Source organism: Nuphar pumila, chromosome 8 (assembly GCF_984573655.1).
Source record: "Nuphar pumila chromosome 8, dmNupPumi1.hap1.1, whole genome shotgun sequence".
NCBI lineage: Eukaryota > Viridiplantae > Streptophyta > Magnoliopsida > Nymphaeales > Nymphaeaceae > Nuphar > Nuphar pumila.
The window spans coordinates 125,839,196-125,859,885 of NC_143256.1; the positions used below are offsets into that span (position 1 = coordinate 125,839,196).

The following is a 20,690-nucleotide window of genomic DNA, read 5'->3' on the forward strand; positions in this document are numbered from 1 at the left end:
TCAGAAGTCACCCGACAAATAGACATAAGCCAAATGAAGATCGAGACTAAAGAGAATAACATAAAAATATCACGAGATCTGAAATGAAGCAGATAGAAATTGACAATAACCCTAGGGTGGAGACCATCTGAGCTGTCCTGCTTTGTAACAGATGAAACCGATCATTGCCTGAAGCAACCTTGCGAAACGCCCCCGTCAGTAATTATCAACTAGTGAAAGGAAAACATCGCAATCCAACAGTGGAAATGGATGAAATGCAGAGACAGAGTAAGTGCATGAACAGAGCACCACAGGAGTTAAAAACAGAGGACAACACCCTTCCATGGATAAGAGGATGATCATTTGTTGTTGTGGTAGGACAGGATGGCATACACGGCTTGAGTTATGGTCAGAAGTAGCAAAAGAAGGGCAGCAAGGAGTGACAAAAAAGACCATGGGTTGTTGAAATAGGTATGCTTCAGATTTGCACGCGATGCATTCCAACAGCTAGCTGTGTAGTCCCTCAGATGTTTCTGGACCACATATGTGTGATCCTCTAGACCACATATGAGACCATCCCCCAGTTTGTTGAAGAGCTCGGCAGCGGCAGCATCACTCCCAAGCTCGTTCTTCACGATCCCTTCGGAGCTCAGGAGGCTCACATCCTCAGCAGTGTCCATGAGATCATCCATGAGTTCCACGTATGATGTCACCTGGTGTCCTGCTTGTGGGTGCATGCGCTCGAAGGCCATCAGGTTCATGTATATTGCTGCTGTATTGTCGTCTATGATGATGAAAGGAAGAGTGAGCACTCCGTTCTTGAACTTCACATCTAATAGGCTCTCACTGCCGCTCTTCCTAAAAGTAACTCCTGCTTCGTGAAGCCTTTTTGCACTTCGAATGTAACCAGGATTCTGAACCGGTCCCATACACGGACACAGCGCGTGTGGGACGCTTGGAAACATGCCCTTCAGACGCTTCCAAACAGTATGAAGCCCCCTTTGACATGGAGAGCAAGCACGTTGGTCAGAACCATCTCCAAAACTGGGTTTGCATTCAATCAAGCAGTTCCTGTAGACGTCCAGAACATGTAAACCCAGAACGTGTGATGGAGATGCTTCTAAACCAAAAAAATCAGCGATCAAACTGTTGAGATAGCCATCGACCATAACCCCCCTCCCTCTCTCTGAATCGAGCAGCTTTTTTAGGACAAGGAGAGGGATTTGGTTTTCTAGCATCAGCATGTCTAGACCCAACACGGTCGCTGCATAGCTCATCCCGTGTAAGCTGAAGATGGGGTCAGTCCCGTATAAATCTTCTGTACTAAAGCGTAGGAGCTCAAGTATGAAGCACCCGTCAAGGAGCATCATCTTTAAGAAAGATTCAGATGACAAATTCGGATCGAGTTGGTCGTAGCAATCCTTGAGATCTTGTTTTACTTGCCTCAGAGAGTTCACAAAGCGAGATAGTGGAACTTGAGTCCTATCGAGGATCCTAAAGAGAGCTCTTTCCTTGTGCTGCTCCATGGGCTTCAGGTGCGACTGTCCGTGGTGGTAGGGGCCGAAAGACGCCATCTGAGGGCTCCGTTTGTTGCTGAGGTCTGAAATATTGACAAGGTCATAGGGCCATTTGTAGATGGTCCTCCTGTCCATCCTCTTGGGATCGCTTGAAGCAATGTGTCCTGCGTATCTGCTTTCGATGTCCACCACCCAGGAATCGCTCTCCTTCTCCTCCAACCCTCCTACTGTATTTCCGTGATCCATGATCGATCATACAGAGATGACCCTCACAACCTGCTCACAAGAAACCAGTTAATGATACTTATGGAAGCTTGTGGGTAAACACAATGCTGCATGCGAACAAAATCAGCTGGAAGAAAATATCACTTCGTCTGTAAGATGGTGAAAATCACACAAACACAGGCACCCTTATATAGACAAAAACAATCCCAACCATTGACACTGGATACAAGGCATTCTATGTCGATCCTAGCTCTCCAATTGATGCATATGGACTGTAAGGATCAATCCACATTTAGGTGAGAATGTGGACCAATCCTATTACAGTTGGTTGGACGGTTAGGATTAATGATGTAGGATGAAACCCATCCTTTGTCAAATGACGATGGCACATGGAGACAACGTACTCTGGTAGAGGCCTTAGCCGCCTTTGAATAAAAGAGAAGGAAGGGTTAAGTCAAGGTTGCAACGACTCACTGGTTGGTATTAAAGCACTTACGGTCATATTGTATCGATCTAACCAAATTACTATTCGTAGTCAATGCACATCTCACTTGATGGAGGGGGTGTGTAGGCCCCACTCTCATAGATCCCAGATCCCAAGTAATTAAGATGTACAATTCATGTGTGAGATGTGCGGTGGTGACTAACGTAACGGATGACCAATTATAAATACGATAGGACGGCAACTGCTCTTAAGTTGGAGTGGTAATTGGAGAATTAATGGTTTAATAACTTCTCCAGATAGTTGACGCCCAAACTGTAATACATGTAATTACAATGGAACTTAAACAGAGACTAAAACGGCATGGGTAGGAGCTGGCAGGATTGATATTTTTAAAACATTATGTTGTGACCACTAATCGGTGATATCTCTGTAATTTTGGTGCAATTCTTAAAAGAAAAGATTTCACACACAATTTTTAGTGTGGTTCGGTGAACTATCACCTACATCTATCTATGATACTCCACACAATAAATCACCCGTGGAGTTTTTTCACTATTTAAAAGGATTACATTGTTATTGACTTTTGTCAATTTTTTTAGATTCTTCTTTTCGATAACAATGTTACATTTGCCACCTTGACCTCTCTTCATTTTAACAAAATTATCAAGATTATCGTTATCAACGATAATCTTGATATTCTTGGTATTAGATTTACACTTGATATTGTCAGTATTCTTGGTCTTTATCACATCATAACTCTTTGAGAGAGTCCCATTGTCGACGGTCTTGATCATGTTGGCTTTACGTGTAGCCTTATCAAAACTTCATATGAGAGTCCCCATTATCGTGTCTGATATTATTGGGATTTCTATCGAAACTGGCTTTACATTTGGCCTTATCAACATCTCTTGTGAGAGTCCCACTATCATGGCTAAGATTGTCATGATTTCTATCATAAATGACTCTACATTTGACTTTATCAACATTAGCATTACCGTATCTGATATTCTTGATGTCATTAGCATTGTCATGCCCGGTATGCTTGACACATTTGACCTTAGCATTATCGTGATCGATATGCTCGTCCTTGTTATTAGCTCTTCTGTTAACAGTCCCCCTCAAACTGGTCGTGGGCGAAGTGGAGAGACTGAATTTGATGCGGAGATCAAGAAAGTGAGTGCGCGATAATAGCTTAGTGATAATGTTGGCAAGTTGTTTTGACGAGGGCACATAACAAGTGATGAGAGTTCTCAGAGCAACTTTTTTCTCGAACAAAATGATAGTCTATTTTAACATGCTTCATGCGAGAATGAAAGGCTGGCTTGATTGTGGTTTGAAGCACTAAAATGTTATCACAAAATAGAACATGAGGTTGTTGAAGGAAGACACCCAAGTCACGGAGGAGAAATGTAAGCAACATAAGTTCAATAGTAGTAGACACCATTGATCGATATTCTGGTTCTAAACTCGATCGAGCAACTGTAGGTTGCTTCTTAGCACTCCAAGAAATGTAATTGTTTCCAAAAAATGTGCAGAAGCCTGAGGTAGAGTGTCGAGTAATGGGACACCCGACCCAATCGACATAAAAAAAAGGTATATAAGGACAAGGATGTATTAGAGAGCAGCCAGAGCCTGTGATCAAAACAAAGAATTCGCTTAACCATTTGAAAATGAGTATTGGTATGATTCTTCATGAACTATCTAACATAGTTAATACTAAAGGAGATATCAGGGCGAGTCATAGTAAGATATTGAAGACTGCCAACCTGCAGTAAAAAGTGGCATCCCGAAAAGGTAAATCACTATCCGTCGTGCCAACAACATGAGCCACCATGGGTGTTGAGACAGGCTTGATGCCAAGCATTTGGGCCTTGTCAAGAAGTTCATAGGCATAGTGCTTTTAATTCAAAAATAGACCCCCGAGGATCGATGAACTTTAATTCCCAAAAAATAGTGTAAAAAACCAAGATCTTTCATTGCAAACTCTTGGCAGTCAGTGTGGATGAACTGACTAAGAAACTGAGAGTCATTGCCCGTCAAAATGATGTCATCTACATAAAGGAAAACAATAATAATCATGGATCCATTTTTGCAAATAAATAACGATGGGTCAACAACATTAGAGAAGAACCCAAGAGAAAGAAAGAATATGCCAAACTGATCATACCATGCCTGAGGAGCCTGCTTGAGCCCATACAGGGCATTTTTTAGTTTGCAAACAAAATCTAGGTGTTGAGGATCTTGAAACCTTGGAGGTTGATCAAAAAACATAGTTTCATTCAAATTCTCATGTAGAAAGGCATTCTTAACGTCCAGTTGGCGAATATCCCAATTGTAAGCCAAGGCAAGGGTGAGAATAATATGTATGGTAACAGGCTTGATCACTGAGGAAAAGATTTTCAGGAAGTCAATGCTTGGGATTTGATCAAACCTTTTAGCAACAAGACGAGCTTTGAGTCGCTCGATAGAGCTGTCACTTTTATGTTTGGTTTTATAGACCCACTTACACCTAATGATATGCATACTGGGCTTCTTCGACTCAAGCTCCCATGTGTCATTGAGATGAAGGGCACGCATCTCCTCAAGCATATCATCAGGCCACCCATTATGAGCAAGGGCAACCTTGAGACTCTTTGGTTCAATAGGCACAGAAAGAGCAATAAAATATTTGAGATTCGGCTTTACTATGCTGTCCCACATACGAGTAACCATGTGATGGATTCGAGTTGACTGGGCAACAGATGGTTCTTCAATACTATTTTCATTGGCCACCAACTGTCTAACACTAGTAGGAGAAGAAGCACAAGGTTGAGAGATGACATTGACCAAGTCGGTTTGAGTTGGTTTATGTTATGGGACCGTGACAGCTTGTGGTGACTCACATGCCACGTTTCTGGGATTTTATGAGTCAGGAGACTCGACCAAGTTGGAGTCAGTTTTAGTAGACCATTCTTCTAAACTTGTGAGCTCACTTTTGTGTTGGTTGGCAGAGAAGAGAAGTCCTGGTTTATGATATGGGAAGACATTTTCATCAAAAATAATATTTCTTGATGTATAAACATGCCCAGTGAGAGAAAATAAATAATAGTATCCCTTGTGATGATCACTATAACCCAGAAAAATACACAACAATATTTTTTAATCAAATTTGTTGGTTGCATAGTCTCAAAGATATAGAAAACATTGACATCCAAAGACTCTTAAGCTTGTGTAATCTGGTTTCTTTTTAAAAACCTTCTCATAAAAAGTTTACATAGATAAGCTTGACATAAGTAACTGATTGATAATCTATCCAGCCGTTAAAAAGGCTTCCACCCATAATCGGGTTGAAATTTGATAATGAAAGAGCATGGTCAACCCCAATTCGGTGATAGACCGATGTTTTTGTTCAGGCATACCATTTTGTTTTGAAGTTTTTGGATAACTTTTATGATGGACAATCCCTTTTGACTTTAAGTCTTGAATTTAGTACTCTCGAACTTGCCCCCTTCATCGGTTTGAAAAATCTTTATTTACTTTTGAAACTGAGTTTGAACATACTTATGGAATTCAATAAATTTGGTGCATAATTTAGATTTATGTCTTAGAAAAAATATCCAAGAAAAATGAGAGTATTCATCAATAAAGATAGCATAAAGTTTGAATCTTTGATGAGAAATAACAGGAGCAGGTCTCCATAGATCACAATAAACTTTTCCAAATAATTCTGTGCAATGGTCATCAACAGAAAGAAAAGGAAGTTTACTTATTTTGCCTATTTGGTAGCTTGCATATATAGCACTTTTAACAAACTTTGAAGTTATAGAAATTAATTAATTTTTTTCAAGAAAGTAAACAACCTATGGATGCACATGCCCAAGTCATTGGTGCCAGACTTCCCAACTTGAGTTTCTAAACCATAAAGAAAAGAAGACTTGCTTTTTATGATCACCCATATTCTTTGAGTTGTTGAATTCGTACAGGTCGCCTACTCTACTCTCTATCCCCATTTGTCTGCCCGTCCTCTTGTCCTTAATCACAAAACCATCAGATGAGAATTCAAATAAATAAGGCATATCAGAAGTTAATTAACTTACAGACACCAGATTCTTTTTAATCTCAGAAATGACAAGAATATTGTTCAGGTAAAGAGAATTATCACCATTCTTGATTTTTGTAGATCCAACATTAGTGATATCCAATCTGACACTATTTTCAACCATAAATTTTTTTAACCCATAATACTTAGAGCATGTTTTGAGATTACCTGAATTAGCAGTAATATGCGAGGTGGCTCCTGTATCAGGAAACCAATCTTGATCTTAACTATCAGCAAGTTTCATGGTAGCAAGAGCTTGCAGAACATCTTCAGCTTGATGGGCATGATTAAAGTGGTTCCAATAGTAAATAGTATTGTCAGGTATTTTGCAACATATTTGACGGAGGACCCTCTTTTCTTTTTCTTGATTGCCTTTGGCATGCAATTGATTAAAACCAGAATTTGATTTTGTTTTGATTGAATCGACTGCCATTATGTTCGGCTTGGATAAAACTGCGTCCCTTTGAGTTAAACTGTTGCTTTGTATTAAACTGATTTTTTTTATTAGTAAATTTTTTGCCAAAACATGCAGAGCTCTCATTCACACATTTTTCATGTACGGTGCACATGGTTTCATGCCTTTGAAGTAAGCTAATCACTTCATCATATGATGGAATTGACGTCTTTAGCATAGTTGTAATAAATGCATCGTGCTCATAACCAAGCCCATTAAGAAGCCAGAATACCATAGTTTCATCTTCCACAGGCTTGCCAATGGCCGCAAGTTCATCATAATTTTTTTTGAACCCATTGACATATTCATTTATCGAAAGTTTTTTTTATATGACTGTAACTTTTGTGTCAGAAAGAATTCACGTTCTTTCGAGACATGAGCTAAGGCCTTGATAAGAGTATTCCATACCTCACTAGATGTTTGGCAGCTAATGACGAGACCCAACACTTTCTTGGATAGAGTGTCTATGATACATCATCGCAGCAGCCTATCAAAATTTTTTTAGGTAATAAACTCTGGATTTGAGACGCCATCAATGGTCTGAGCTGAAATTGGAATTTCGCCATCAACAAATCCAATCATGTCTTGGCTCTCAATAAGGCCAAGCAACTGTGTCTTCCACAATAGAAAATTCGAGTGATTAAGTTTAATTATAACGAAGTTCACTAGATTTAGGTTGAAAGAGTACAAGAATTTGATAGAGCATTCGGTGGATGTTGACACCATTGAGAAGAATTCACCAATCACCCAAATTTGAAGATGCTCTGATACCATAAAATAAAATATTCACACATAATTTTTAATGTGGTTCGGTGAACTACCACCTACATCCATGATACTCCACTCAACAAATCACGTGAGGAGTTTTTCCACTATTTAAAAGGATTACATTGTTATTGACTTTTGTCGATTTTTCTAGATTCTTTCTTTTGATAACATTGTTATATTTGCCACCTTGACTTCTCTTCATTTTAACCAAATTATCAAGATTATCGTTATCAACAATAATCTTGATATTCTTGGTATTAGCTTCACACTTGATATTGTCGGTATTCTTGGTCTTTATCACATCATAATTGTTTGAGAGAGTCCCATTGTCAATGGTCTTGATCATGTTGGCTTCACGTGTAGCCTTATCAAAACTTCTTATGAGAGTCCCATTATTGGGTCTGATATTATTGGGCTCTTTATCGAAATTGGCTTCACATTTGGCCTTATCACCATCTCTTGTGAAAGTCCCACTATCATGGATGAGATTGTCGTGATCTCTATCATAACTGACTCCACATTTGACCTTATCAACATTAGCATTATCGTATCCGATATTCTTGATGCCATTAGCATTATCATATCCGATATTCTTGATGCCATTAGCATTATCGTGCCCGGTATGCTTGACATATTTGACCTTAGCATTATCGTGGCCGATATGCTCGTCCTCGTCATTAGCTCTTCCTATAACAATTCTTTCAATCATAAGTAATTATCTTTCGTTAAAAAAAAAAGAAGAATTCTCCAGTAGTGTAGAAGCATTCAGGTTTACTTCATTAATTTAAATGCACATGGTAAATGCTTGATAGGCAGGATTTGTTGGTCTGAACTCTGCGATAACCGGTATTTTTCTAAACTTGCTTATGCTGATTTAGATCATGTATACTTCCACAAATCTGTTTTATTGTTGTAGTATAAAACAAGTTGGATCATAGTCGATTTAATAAGAATTGACTTTTGGATCATGTTATTTTGATGAATGATGGGTTATAGAACATAATATGAATGTAACTGCTCATGTTAGAGTGGTAGTTCAAGAATTAATGGTTTAATGACTTTACCATTAGTGTAGAAGTACTCGGGTTCACTTTGTTAATGTCAAATCCCATGACATGTTGGATAGTTTTTCAGATCACGCAGTTTCATAATCAACATCATGATATAAAAAATGATATAAATCAAGATCACTACAAGAAAATTGTTAATTAGCGACGGAAATTAGCGACGGATTTTTTCCGTCGTTAATTAGCGACAGATTAGCTAGAGATAGAATCTGTCGCTAATTTGCGACGGATTAGCGAGGAAACAAATTTTATCGCTAATCTGTCGCTACTTAGCGACGGATTAGCGACTAAATTTTTTGTCGCTACTTTTTATTACAAGAACACCATTTTAGCGATGGATTTAGAGAGGGAACTCTGTCGTCGCTAATCCGTCGCTAATTAGCGACGGCGTAGCGACATAATATATTCTGTCGCGTTTTTTTGTATTTTGGTATTTTGATTTAGCGACGGCTTAGCGACGGAATGTTTCCGTCGCTAAGCCGTCGCTAAATGTCGCGTAAATCCCTAATCCCATCCCTCTTTCTCTTTTTCCTGTTTCGTTGTATTGCTCCCGCCCGCCGCTGTCTCCCTCCCGCCGCCCGTCGGCTCTCGCCACCGTCCGGCCGCTGCCGCCCGTCGGCTCTCGCCACCGTCCGGCCGCCGCCGCCTCGCCGACGATCCTCGCTGCCGACCTCCCTGCTTGGCTAGCGGCTGCGCCAGGGACCCCGAGCACCGGCGACCCGCCGCCGACCTCTTCCTCCTCCCTGCTGTTCCTCCCTGTGGCTGCTGCCGGGAGGTGTTGTCTCCCCTTCGCCGGCGACTCGCAACCGGCGTCCTCAGCCGCCGACGATCCTCCCTGCAGCCACCTCTTCGCCTCCGCTCTGAGTTCCGGCGACCCAGTGGCCCCCGAGCTTCGCTCCAGGTCTCCCCCTCTCTGCTATCGGGGCTTTCCCATGTTTTTTTATCTAGATTGCTCAGATCTCGTGGTTTCGGCTTAGATTTCAGGCTTTTTGTGGAAGATTTGGTGGAATCTGCGTTTAGTGCTCGGATTTATGCTTGTTGTAGATCGTTATCGTGTATAATTCGGCGATGCGTGTTCAGGACTCTGTTTTCGTTTTCACTTGTCCATGAGATTTGTGTTTCGAGCTCAGATTCCTGATTTTTCTCGCTCATTGTTGTGTATAATTCTACGATTCGTGCTCTAGGCGCTCTTTTGTTAGCGCTTTACCGATGATCATTTTTTGCGTACGATTTCGGGACTGATTTGATTTTCAAATTTGGATTTTGTTCTCTTTTGTATCTTATTCATCTATAGAATACTCTGGATCAATGTTTTCCCATTTTATTTTCCTTCATTTTTTTGTTGAAATTTAACATCAAAAGCGTCATTCGTTAGTATTGAAATTCACGTAGATGGTTGAAAATGTGTTTTTTTTTTCTGTTGCCCATTGTCTTTTTATTCAAAAGTTTTTTTTTTTCAATACTTAAAATTTAACATCTTTGTACTCGTATCTTCTTCTTATTATTTATTAATGAGGACGTTGTGGCATAGTAATTGCTTAATCTGATCCCATGGTAGCCATTGTAAAGAGTCAGCGGGTTTCTGAATTCTAACACAGTTCATGCTTTACTTAATTTCAATCGATAATCTTAGTTAGCTTGGAAAAGTTGTACATTAGATTTGCAGTGAGCTTTTAAATTGCGTCTTTGTTGTTCAAAACATTTTGTCTTGACAGGTGCGATCCATTGAACATAGACACAAATTTCCCTTTGGTTTTGAAATTGTGAGGTTTTTTCGCTTGATCTAGCAGAATGCTCTTAGAGTAATTTGTCCTTGAATTATGTTACTTCCCATATCAGACTCCTTGACTCATCCGGAGTCACAAAAGTTGACAAGATTTTGCACATATAATTTGACTAACTCCTAGCGTTTGTTGAGCTTCTCTCACCTTGTATTTGGCCTCTTTCTTCAATAAATGGAGTATCTAGTATGCCAAGCAACTTGATGATCCATTGTGTTTCTTAGAGGCCTGCTCTTTAGTTTATGCTGGAAGTGTAAATTGTATCACACTTCAGCACATTGTCCAGATGAGGAGAAACCGATGTGTAACAAACAAGCAGTTGCATTTAGGAACATGAAGGTTCACCTGGGCTCACCGAGCTCTATTGGTTTTCTCTTTCGCTAATTGGTGTTCTTCTTTTTTGATGTAAGGAAGTCTTTTTTTTCTTCTATTACCAAAAAATCAACTCCACAGATTGGGCATATATTTAGAAGTGCTTTCTGTTCAGCTACAACGGCCCAGTTGGTTTTTAACTTCTATTTATGGGAAAAAAGAATGTAAGTTATGTAACTGCTTAAATGACTAATTCCATTGATCTCTTCATTTGCATTAAGTCCTGTTGCCTGCAAAATTATGTTACATGAAGAACCACACTGTAGTTATGAAGAACCACACTGCTAAAATATAATAGACTATTTGAAACATTAGCATCTTCTAGTTAGATTTGGCTTAACATATATACTATTTTTCTTTTCTCTTCTTTCAATTAGTTAGAGTTGTTTTAATTTGTTTTACTTTTTTTAGTTAGTGTTTCATCTTGTTTCATGATTAGTTAGTTTGTTACTTAATTTGTTTTGTTTTTGTGCAGATTTTTCAACGGAACCAACTCATGCTCGGCCACCTGTGGTAAGTAAATGACAAAAACAATGCAAATCGGGTAAATACCCGTGGTGAGTAAGTGATGCAAACGTATCACATGTTATTTAATTTATTGAATGCAGCACTTTATTGTTCACACACTCACTTAGTTGTTGATATCTAGGACTGCTTTGTTGGAGTTCGGAGATCATGCTGAGCATGATTTTAATGTAGAAATATGGAAGTGTTCTTATTTTTGGAGTACGGAGTCCATGCTAAGCATGGTAGTAGTTAGTGAGATATTGAAGTGTGTTTGCTGCAGATACATGTTTGCCATTTATTTGATATGAATGATTATGATGTATTGCAATGTTTGATGTAATTGTATCCATGCTTGCATGTAGTTACTTTCAATTTGATTTTGACTTCCATGTGAAATTTTATAATAAAAGCATGCTTCAAATGATTGTATCGTGTCATTAATAGTTTGCACATTAAAATATTAAGTTATCAATGCATGCATCAAAATTCTTGTTATTGTTTGACATAGTATATTGCATGATAAATTTGATATTTTCTTCATCGTAGCATTCTGATTGTTTTTTTCTTAATTCGTTAGGATACTATTCGTAACATCATACGACAGAATGACTGCAAACCGTGAATGGATGTACCGTAGGATAGTGGACAATGAGTTATCGCATGAATATATGGATGGTGTCGATAGTTTTATTGAATTTGCAACGGCGAGTGTCAGTACGGTAGATCCCACAGGTCGGATTAGGTGTCCCTGCAAGATTTGTAAGAATAATCGATTTGTAGAACCTCATGGCGTTAGACATCACCTATACAAGAAGGGTTTTGTGAGTGATTATCAGAACTGGACGTTTCATGGAGAAGAATTTAGAAACGATTTTGATGCACGGGTGAATGTGGTGCACGATAATCCATATACGAATTTGATATTTGATGCTGCAGGAACAAAACTGGGTTCTGCTATGAGTTCTAGTGATGTAAGAACTGCCGTAGATGAAGAATCACCAAACGATGCAGCTAGTAGATTTTATGATTTACTTAAAGATGTTGATGAGCCACTTTGGAACGGTTGTGAGAGTCACACTATCTTGTCTGCAGTTCTTCAACTAATGAATTTGAAGTCTGAGTATAATTTGAGTCAATCATGTTTTGACCGTTTGTGCATGATTGTGAAGAGTATGTTGCCTAAAGATGAGAAATTGCCACAAAATTTCTATCGTGCGAAAGTTATGGTCAACGCTCTAGGTATGGGTTACAAAAAGATTGATGCTTGTCCAAATCACTGCATGTTGTATTTCAAGGAGCAGGAAAATGACATATCATGCCCGTCATGTGGGCATCCTCGGTTCAAGCCAAAGACAAGAGGCAATGGTAGCACGAGATCAAAGGAAGTTTCATACAAGTCGCTCTGCTACTTTCCTATCACTCCTAGATTGCAGCGATTGTATATGTCTTCAAAGACAGCTAAACACATGAGATGGCATGCAAATAAAGTTCGACACGATGAAAACAAGATCACGCATCCTGTTGACGCTGAAGCTTGGAAGCACTTTGATCGTACTCATCAGAACTTCGCAATGGAAGTGCGAAATGTTAGACTCGGTCTATGTACAGATGGATTTAATCCATTTGGGGGTAGATCAACTCCATACTCATGCTGGCCAGTATTTGTAACTCCATACAACCTTCCACCAAGCTTGTGTATGAAACGTCCGAATCTTTTCTTGTCTCTGTTGATCCCTGGTCCGACCTCACCTGGCCAAAATCTTGATGTATATCTAAGGCCATTGATTGATGAATTAAAAGTACTGTGGGATGACGGTGTTACCACGTATGATGCCCACAAAAAACAAAATTTCAACATGAAGGCCGTTGTTCTATGGACAATCAGTGACTTCCCTGCATATGGTATGTTATCTGGTTGGAGCACACATGGGAGGTTGGCTTGTCCGTACTGCATGGAGGATTCCAAAGCTTTTAGATTGAGGCATGGAAGGAAGCCTTGCTGGTTTGATTGCCATCATCGATTTCTACCCAGCGATCATCCGTTCCGACGTCAAAAGAATGCATTTACAGCAGGCACAACTGAAACGGAAGGTCCATCCTCAAGATTGTCTGGCATAGAGATTTTAAGAAGTTTGCGATACTTTCCAGATGTATTAATAGATGCCCGCAGTCCTACACCCTTCCGTGGATTTGGGAAGGAACACAATTGGACGAAAAAATCTATTTTTTGGGAACTACCGTATTGGCCGACCCTATTGATACGACATAATTTGGATGTGATGCATGTAGAGAAAAATGTGTTTGATAATGTGTTCAATACAGTAATGAATATTAAAGGAAAAACGAAGGATAATCCGAAGGCCCGTATGGATTTAAAATTAATATGTAAAAGACCAGAATTGGAACTCAAAGAGTATAATGGCAAAGTACTGAAACCAAAGGCGAAGTACGTGCTTGGACCTGATCAAATAAAACATGTATGTCAATGGTTGAGACAACTGAGATTTCCAGATGGATATGTCTCTAACATTGCTCGGGCTGTGAAGATTGACGATGGACAGTTATATGGGTTGAAGAACCATGATTGTCATATCTTTATGCAACGATTGATACCCCTAGCATTCCATGATATGTTAGACAAACCTATATGGGGGGTATTGTCTGAGTTGAGCGGATTTTTCAGAACATTGTGCGCATCGGAGGTCATTGTATCAGATGTAAAGAATCTCGAGGACTCTGTCATCACCACTGTTTGTCTGTTAGAAAAGATATTTCCGCCAGCATTTTTCGATGTTATGGAACATTTGATCATATATCTGCCATATGAACTAAGGGTTGGTGGCTCTGTGCAATATCGATGGATGTACCCATTTGAAAGGTATATGTTTTTTTATATTTGTCTCTTTAATGACAGATATTTAAAATTTGAAATGTATATTCTTGTCAGATGCATGTTCGACCTAAAAAAAAAGGTTCGTAATAAAGCAAGAGTAGAAGGCTCTATTTGTGAGGCGTACACTTTAGAAGAGATTTCAAATTTCTCATCTATGTACTTCGAACCTCATATTCCAACACGTTACACATGTCCGCCGCGTAACGATGATGGAGAACAAGTAACTGTAGCTGACAAGCTGTCGATATTTCAACCACTTGGGCATGCATTTGGTAGTTGCCGATCAAGGCTATTGACAGATCGAGAGCAAGATGCAGCACACATCTATATTCTTTTTAATTGCTCAGCGATCGACCCATACATCGAGTAAGTATATGTATATGCAACTCAATTATAAATCCTTTTATGTTCTATATGTGGATACATGACTCGGTAATATAAGTATTTGTGGTTTGCAGACGATTTGATCTAGAGTTGCGAAACGAATTTTCACATCTCACTGATGCAGAAGTACAAAAAGAACGTGAAACTAAGTTTGTGGAGTGGTTGAAACAGTTGGTAAAGAAGCTAACATAAATTTTGTACTTATAAACAACACTAAGTTACTTAATTGATCGTGATCACAATCATTGTTTATGTTTGTGCGTAGGTTCGCAATGGTGATGTTAAAGATCAAGGAATATGTGATTTAGAAAATGGTCTGACCAAAGTTGTGCAATGCTACAACGGGTATATCGTAAATGGTTATCGATTCCATACAAAAGACTACGGTATAAACAAATCAACGATAAATAGTGGCGTGTGTGTCAAGGGTAGCAGCTACGGTGAAAATGAACATGATTACTACGGTGTTATAGAGGAAATAATGGAGTTGACTTACTTAGGCATGAGTAACAGGGTTACGGTATTCAAGTGTCATTGGTTTGATCCAACTGCAACAAGACTCGACAAAGCTTCAGGCATTGTGGAGGTAAATCATAAATCCAGGTCTGGAACATATGAACCATTCATATTAGCCTCGCAAGCTCAACAAGTTTATTATACTTCATATCCGAGTATAAAAAAGTCAGATAGAAATGAATGGTGGGCAGTTTGCAAGGTGAAATCCAAACTATACCCCGAGTCTGATCAGTTACAGGAAGATGAGTTAGCTGAAGACAGTGATTACTATCAATCAGATGATGTCTGTGACTTCGCTTATGGTCACGATGTTGCGCATGATATGCATGTCATATCTCCATTGGCCGATGAAACATTCATAGAGGAATGTGATCCAAATGATGTACCAAGTGGATGGGCAAACGATGAAGAAGAAGAATAAGAAGAAGAAGAAGAAGAAGAAAAAGAAAAAGAAAAAGAAGAAGAAAGTCAAACTAGTGACGAGGAAGAATTCTCAAGCTAGTGAGCAAAATCTTATACTACTGATTTGAATTAGTGAATGATTTCAATTATCTGAATGTATTATAATTTATGCAATTAACGAATGATTTGAATTAGTGCAATACTTGATGTGAATGATTTGAATTATTTGAATGCATTGCAATGCTTGATGTGAATGACTTGAATGCATTGTAATACTTGATGTGAATTATTTGAATGTATTGTATGACATATGTTATTTGTTAGAATATGGTTCGTGGAGGTTATAGTGGTCGCTCATCCAGTAGTAGCCAGGCTCAACCTTCATCTTCACGGGCTCCTGTGATAGGTATATCATATAACTAATTAGATGCTTGATTAGTTCAAATGCACATTCTGAGAATTTCTAATGTATTTTTTTACAGATGATGTTGCGTCTGTACACGACCCACCTACACCAGTTGATCACACAAGTCAACAGCCAACACAGGAAACAGGGTCTTCTCAGGTTGGCACAAGAAGACTCATTCGAATAGTGTATATCGATAATCGACCGTAAGTATTTTGTTTTCAATTATTGCATATCTTTTAAATATTTTATATTGATATTTACTGTGTAACAATTCATGTGCAGCACGAGGTTTGAGCCACAAGAAGTAGTACGGGAGATTAGGAATTCACTTCTTCAACATCTACCAGGACCAGTTGCTCAATGGAAAGAGTACCCAAAGGAGGTGTTAGACAGATTGTGGTCCTCATTCATGGTATACAGTTGTTCCTCATAGTTAATGTGTTTCATATTTAATTTATTTAAGCAATGTCTACTAACTTTCTGAAAATATTTGTAGGCTTCGAATTGCTTCGCAACTACGGTGGAAGAAAATGATGCAAGGAAGGTGTGGCAGAAGGTGGCTGCCAATCAATTTGCAGACATGCTGCACACTATGAAGACTGCAGCAAAAAAAACATCTGGCGTAGTAAATGATCCATTACTGTGGAAGGGCCATGGTCCTATTACTATCAGGAGAGATTACTGGGATGAAATGTGCGATAAGTGGGCGGGAGATGCATTTAAAAATCGCTCTACGAAGGCTTCACAAAATCGATCGAAGATGCCCGAAGCCCATCTACACACAGGTGGATCTAAGACATTTGGGAGCCACCTAAAGAAAATGGTAACTCATCAATATATAATATTAATTTTATGAGTATTGTTGCAAACTTGTGTACTAAATCTTTTGTCATTTAACTTCGCAGGAAGCAGAAAAAGGAGGCAGTGTACCATATAAGGATGTGTTTGTAGAAACACATAAACGGAAGACCACGGGAGTCTTCGTATCAGAGAAGGCGAGAACGACAACGGTATGTATTAATTCTATTAATAATCATTGCAATATATATGCAAGTTATCATAATGTTATCATTAATTATTAATGAATACTTTAAACATTATTTTGTAGGAGGCATATGAGCAACAGATGGTAGAGCGATATGGCGAAGACGCTACTCAGCATCCATCATTTGATCCTACAGCATGGGTGACTGCAGCAGGTGAACCCAAAAAAGGTCGCGTGTTCGGGTTTGGGAGTAATATGAACACTTCACCAGTTATTGGTTCTTCCAGTTACGGCTCACCGACTTCTTGCGCCGACATAAGCTCCAAGCAGCCGACTATTCTTTCCGGTGATGATGTACGCGAGATCATTAATGAATCACTGAATAACTACTTCTAATACACCGTCGCCCCCTTTCTCCGACATGAGATCAAGGCCGCTGTTCAGGATAGGGGATCTTCGATTCCAGGTCCCTCTCAGGTATAATCACATATATAGTTTTTTTGACTGTCTTAAAGCACATCTGAGCATGGTAGAATCACATATAGAGTTTTTCTAGATGCCTTAGAACACATATGAACATGCTATAATCACATATTCAATTTTTTTACTGCCTTAGCACACATATGAGCATGATAGAATCACATATAAAGTTGCTTTGCCTGCCTTAGAGCACATATGAGCATGCTATATTCACATATTCAATTTTTTTACTGCCTTAGCACACATACGAGCATGATCAAATCACATATATAGTTTTTTGCCTGCCTTAAAGCACATCTGAGCATGGTAGAATCACATATAGAGTTTTTTTATATGCCTTAGAACACATATGAACATGCTATAATCACATATTCAATTTTTTGACTACCTTAGCACACATATGAGCATGATAGAATCACATATAGAGTTTTTTTATTGCCTTAGATCACACATGAGCACATGATAGAATCACATATAGTGTGTAATTTATTTCATTATATTTTGTTTATCAATACTGACTGTTCTTTTCTTGTGTAGGCTGCTAGCGATAATCAGGGTAGTGGAGCTGAAGGGACAGATAAAGACAATGAACAAGAAGACGCACAAAATCTTGGCGATGATTAGAGGACTGTGTTAAAGAAGTTCTATTTTTTTTATTTTTCCTAATTGTAATTGTTGAATTGTAAATAATTAAACTCCTTAATTTTAAGGTGGAACGATTAATTATTATAGATACTTGTTATATGAATTTTTTTGTGTGGTTTGTTTTTTATTTACAGGAAATATAAATTGTACAGGAAATAGAAATTATACAGTTCTCGGTAATTAATTTTTAAATAATTTTTTTTTTATTTTTTTTTTGTTTTTGCGACGGATAATTCCGTCGCTATTCATATTAATCTAGCGACGGCTTAGCGACGGAACCATTTATTGCTATTCATATTAATCTAGCGACGGCATAGCGGCGGAATTAAATCCATCTCCAAGCCGTGGTCGCCGTTTAGTACCGGCGGATTGGCGACGGAATATGGCGACGGAATATAGCGCTCGTTATTCCGTCGCAATTAGCGACGGACCTGGCGACAGAATTATTCCGTCGCCAGTTAGCGTCGAAATATTCGTGACGTAAGCATACTGTCGCCGCGTTGTCGCTAATCCGTCGCTAACATGGTTAGCGACAGATTAGCGACGGATTAGCGACGGAATGTGGTCGTCGCTAATCTACTGCTTTGTTGTAGTGGATATACAACAGTATAAGAATCATGATTAACAGTAGATCGAAACAGGAACAAGGAGCAAGCATGTCAGGTTCCGCATTACACTAAAATCCAGACAAAAGCAAATCATAAAACAGTTGCATAGAATATAATAAAAACAACCAAAGCATGTTAATATTATATAAATGGCTAAGGCATACGAAAGTACTCTCCTTAGAGAAGATTTGCCCCCACATACAGTGCAAACAGGGTCCGACGTCCTTCCCCTAGGATACAATAGTCTCGATGATCAAAATCGGTGCACTCCAACAGATCGTCCTTCGAAGACAACCTCTACGAACTGATGTTGCAGAAAAACCCCTTTAAGGAAAATTCAGGAGAGAGAGAGCGAGGGAAGCAGGGAGAGAGAAAATGTAGAGCCTTTCTTCCTCAGAATTTTGTGCATCTAGCATATGCGTAACCCCAGCCCTAACCACATTTTTATAACCCACGAATGGTTACAAAAATGTGGAAGGGATCTGTTACAGAATCCGAGGAGTCGAGACCCGTTAACAGACTCCGAAGAGTCAAGATCCGTTAACAGAATCTGAATAGACAAGACCCATCAACGGGCACAGACTACGAGGAGTCATGACCCGTTATCATTTCTCACAACCCATTAATGAATCTGAATAATCACAGAAACTTTGGGCAAAAAGGTATTTTGGTCTTGATTGGATATGGCCCTAAAGGACCAATTGCCTGAACCCGAGCCTGAGCCCGGCTCGGCTCGACACGACACGGTACAGCACGACGGGCAGGCACGCGTGCGTGTGTGTGTGTGGTAGTCATCCCATCCTCTTGTTCTTAGGAACAAGTGTAAGAGTTTACATGTAGGTTATAAAGCCCACAACAAACTCAAACCTATTCAATATGAGACTATTTCACATCATCAAGTCGAACCTTTTCTAACAACCCACGTTTTTCTTCATTTGAATTCCCTCACCTCTACTTCTTACACCTAACATTCCTCCACAAATTCAAAGAATGAAAACGGGAGGAAACCAAGATGCAAGATGAGATAATCTGCAACAAGACATATCATGCTTTCAACAATGGTACCTTCCAGTTTGAACCACTTTCTTAGTTAACTAACTTTACCCCCACAGGAACAAAGTGAACTGAAGTCTTGAACTTGAACCTTTGGTGTAGGAGTGTCTATTAGCAACAACATGATAAAGGTTCTAGTTGTAATCTTTAGGGGCGGTGCGTTAAAGGCCATGCGCCCGAATCCTGTTTCATGAGTGACTTCAAGAATATCCCAATTCCTTAAACTGCGGCCACATAGTCACACTCACATAGGTGGGATTCTCCAGAGATGAACTGTTAACATCTCGCCTAGAATGCTTTGAACCCATTCAGAGTTTTAACTCTTCCTTAACTTGCAGCTACAACACCTTTCTAGAGTAATCAGGAGAACAGACACAGATACATAGCATCTCATAAATAAGTTGCTATCCAGTTCACCATACAGCTTTTTATTATCACATTGAACCTACTTTGTGGGATCTCCACTCAGATAGGTTGAGTTGCTACTATAGATGAACTACTGATGGGTTTCAGTTCCATCCCCTCTCTGGATTTCAGGACTAATGACTTATCTAGTCCTTTCGTTAATGGATCAACTGTATTTTTTTTGGATCCAACATAGTCCACAACAACCACTAACTGAGACACCAGTTCTCTTACAGATTTTATTCTGACTTGGATGTGTCTTCTCTACTTTTGGTTATATTTTATGCTTTTAATATTTGCAATTGCAGCCATATTATCACAATGCACAGATATTGTAGGAATTGGTTTGCTCATTAAAGGAAGATCCTCAAGAAGTCTCTTTAACCATTCGGCTTCCAATCCTGTGATATCTAAAGCAGAGAGTTCAGCCTCAAAAGTAGACCGAGACAAGATGGTCTACTTACTGATCTCCAGGCGACTATGCCGCCACCCAAGGTAAAGACATACCCTGCCATGCCATAACTCCCAGAGTTCATGGCTATCTAGCTTGCATCACTATATCCCTCAAGAACTGCAAGGAATCTCTTGTAATGCAAACTCAAGGAACTGGTTTCTTTCAAGTACTTAAGTACCATGTCCAATGCCTTCTAATGAGTGTGATTTGAACAACTTGTGTATCTACTTAATTTTGTCACGAAAAATGAAATATCCGGTCTT

At 39.1% G+C, this 20,690-nt stretch overlaps 1 protein-coding gene and 1 long non-coding RNA gene across 2 annotated transcripts; one reads left to right on the forward strand and one right to left on the reverse strand.

Annotated features, from left to right (window-relative positions):
* Positions 1-338: 338 nt before the first annotated feature.
* Positions 339-1,742, reverse strand: LOC149830650 (UPF0481 protein At3g47200-like). The gene has a single exon (XM_090015509.1). It carries the CDS (start codon positions 1,740-1,742, stop codon positions 339-341), a length of 1,404 nt encoding a protein of 467 aa, XP_089871635.1.
* A 15,286-nt stretch (positions 1,743-17,028) lies between these two features.
* LOC149830651 (uncharacterized) lies at positions 17,029-17,995 on the forward strand. Its single transcript, XR_016433693.1, has 2 exons — positions 17,029-17,259; positions 17,800-17,995. It is a non-coding gene; the product is annotated as an uncharacterized LOC149830651 (long non-coding RNA).
* The last annotated feature ends 2,695 nt before the right edge of the window (positions 17,996-20,690 follow it).